General features: G+C 51.1%; 1 protein-coding gene across 1 annotated transcript; it reads left to right on the top strand.

The window, feature by feature from the left end:
- Positions 1–402: 402 nt before the first annotated feature.
- On the top strand, positions 403–747 carry Pmar_PMAR002645 (hypothetical protein; the record flags this gene model as incomplete). Its single annotated transcript, XM_002767782.1, has 3 exons — positions 403–465; positions 514–607; positions 656–747. The coding sequence occupies 3 exons, from the start codon at positions 403–405 to the stop codon at positions 745–747; spliced, it is 249 nt and encodes an 82-aa protein (XP_002767828.1).
- Positions 748–1,162: the final 415 nt, after the last annotated feature.

The raw sequence follows: 1,162 nt of genomic DNA, 5'->3' as shown, positions 1-1,162 counted from the left end.
CCTAACAGCACGGAACTCGTTCTGGGCGCGCGCGTTTTACACTGAGAATGTGGACGCGTATACATGACAGCACAGTCGTCTCCATTTCATGCAGCTCGAGGCCGCTCGCATATGGGCCATGAACTGTAGAAGAGCTCATTACTGCTAGTCTACTACGGGCTGATTCCCAAGGGCCGTTGGGTGGTGTGTGTCTATAATAGAGAGAGACCGTGACGCCGTCTGCGTATTACGGTCCGATAGTTTCCCAGAGGAGGAATTGAATATCCATCATACCAACCAGTCTCCTGAGGTCTCGGACTCACACACGCATCTGGTCAGAAAGTCGGAGACGCTCTTAATCCGACCGTTGGGTGCTGTTATGATCATCTACGGTTGATTAGTTTTTGTTGGTGTAATAGTACCATGTCCGCTCTCCCAGTTCGCGTTGCTCATGCATGGGCAATTGTGTGGCTTGACTTCTATCAGGTAAGTTCAGTAGTGGGAGGTAGTCGCCGCATTGAATCCACGTCTTAGACACCCTGCTTGATAACGGAGGGTTTCACTGACGGCATCAAGGGAATGTTCAGGGAGATAGGCAGAGGGAAGCAGGAGTACCCCTTCAACCCACGTAAGGCAGGGAGCGCTCTCACCATGGGAGTGAGCTTAGATGTTTTAGTGAATCCTGCGAACGCGACAACAAACCGCTTGGGCCGGAAGAAGAAGTACTGCAACGACAAGGACTCTTTCCGCTTCGGAGCGACCTATTAGAAGAAGCGCTCGGTGTTGAACAGTTTCACAGTTACCGTGTAGATCATACTATGTTACATGTTGTTGCGTTGTTGAGGTTCCACTAAGCTCTTTGGGCATCACAGCTTTCCTCATTTTCACCTAGGTAGATTCCAATTCGAGAATTCTTCGCTGTGCGCGGGGTTGGATCCGCGCGGCTCACAGCTGTCCAAGTTCGGGTAGTTTAGGTACAAGCCTTCCTCTGGTCCGGCCTGGCCATTCATATGGACCCTCGCTTATTCCTGTTCGACCTGTTTCTCTTTGTTTCCAAGCAGAGTTGTTAGACTTTTCAATGGGAGTGGTTACGAAGACTGTTGAGGTTTATGCCAGCGGCTGCTATGGTTGCCGTTCCCTCGGCAGCAAGGAGTGGGTGAATGCCCGCCAACAGTGTCGAGTA

This window comes from Perkinsus marinus, assembly GCF_000006405.1.
Source record: "Perkinsus marinus ATCC 50983 genomic scaffold scf_1104296970038, whole genome shotgun sequence".
Lineage (NCBI taxonomy): Eukaryota > Perkinsozoa > Perkinsida > Perkinsidae > Perkinsus > Perkinsus marinus.
The sequence above is the reverse complement of the archived record's forward strand: the minus strand, read 5'-3'. Positions and strand labels throughout refer to the sequence as shown.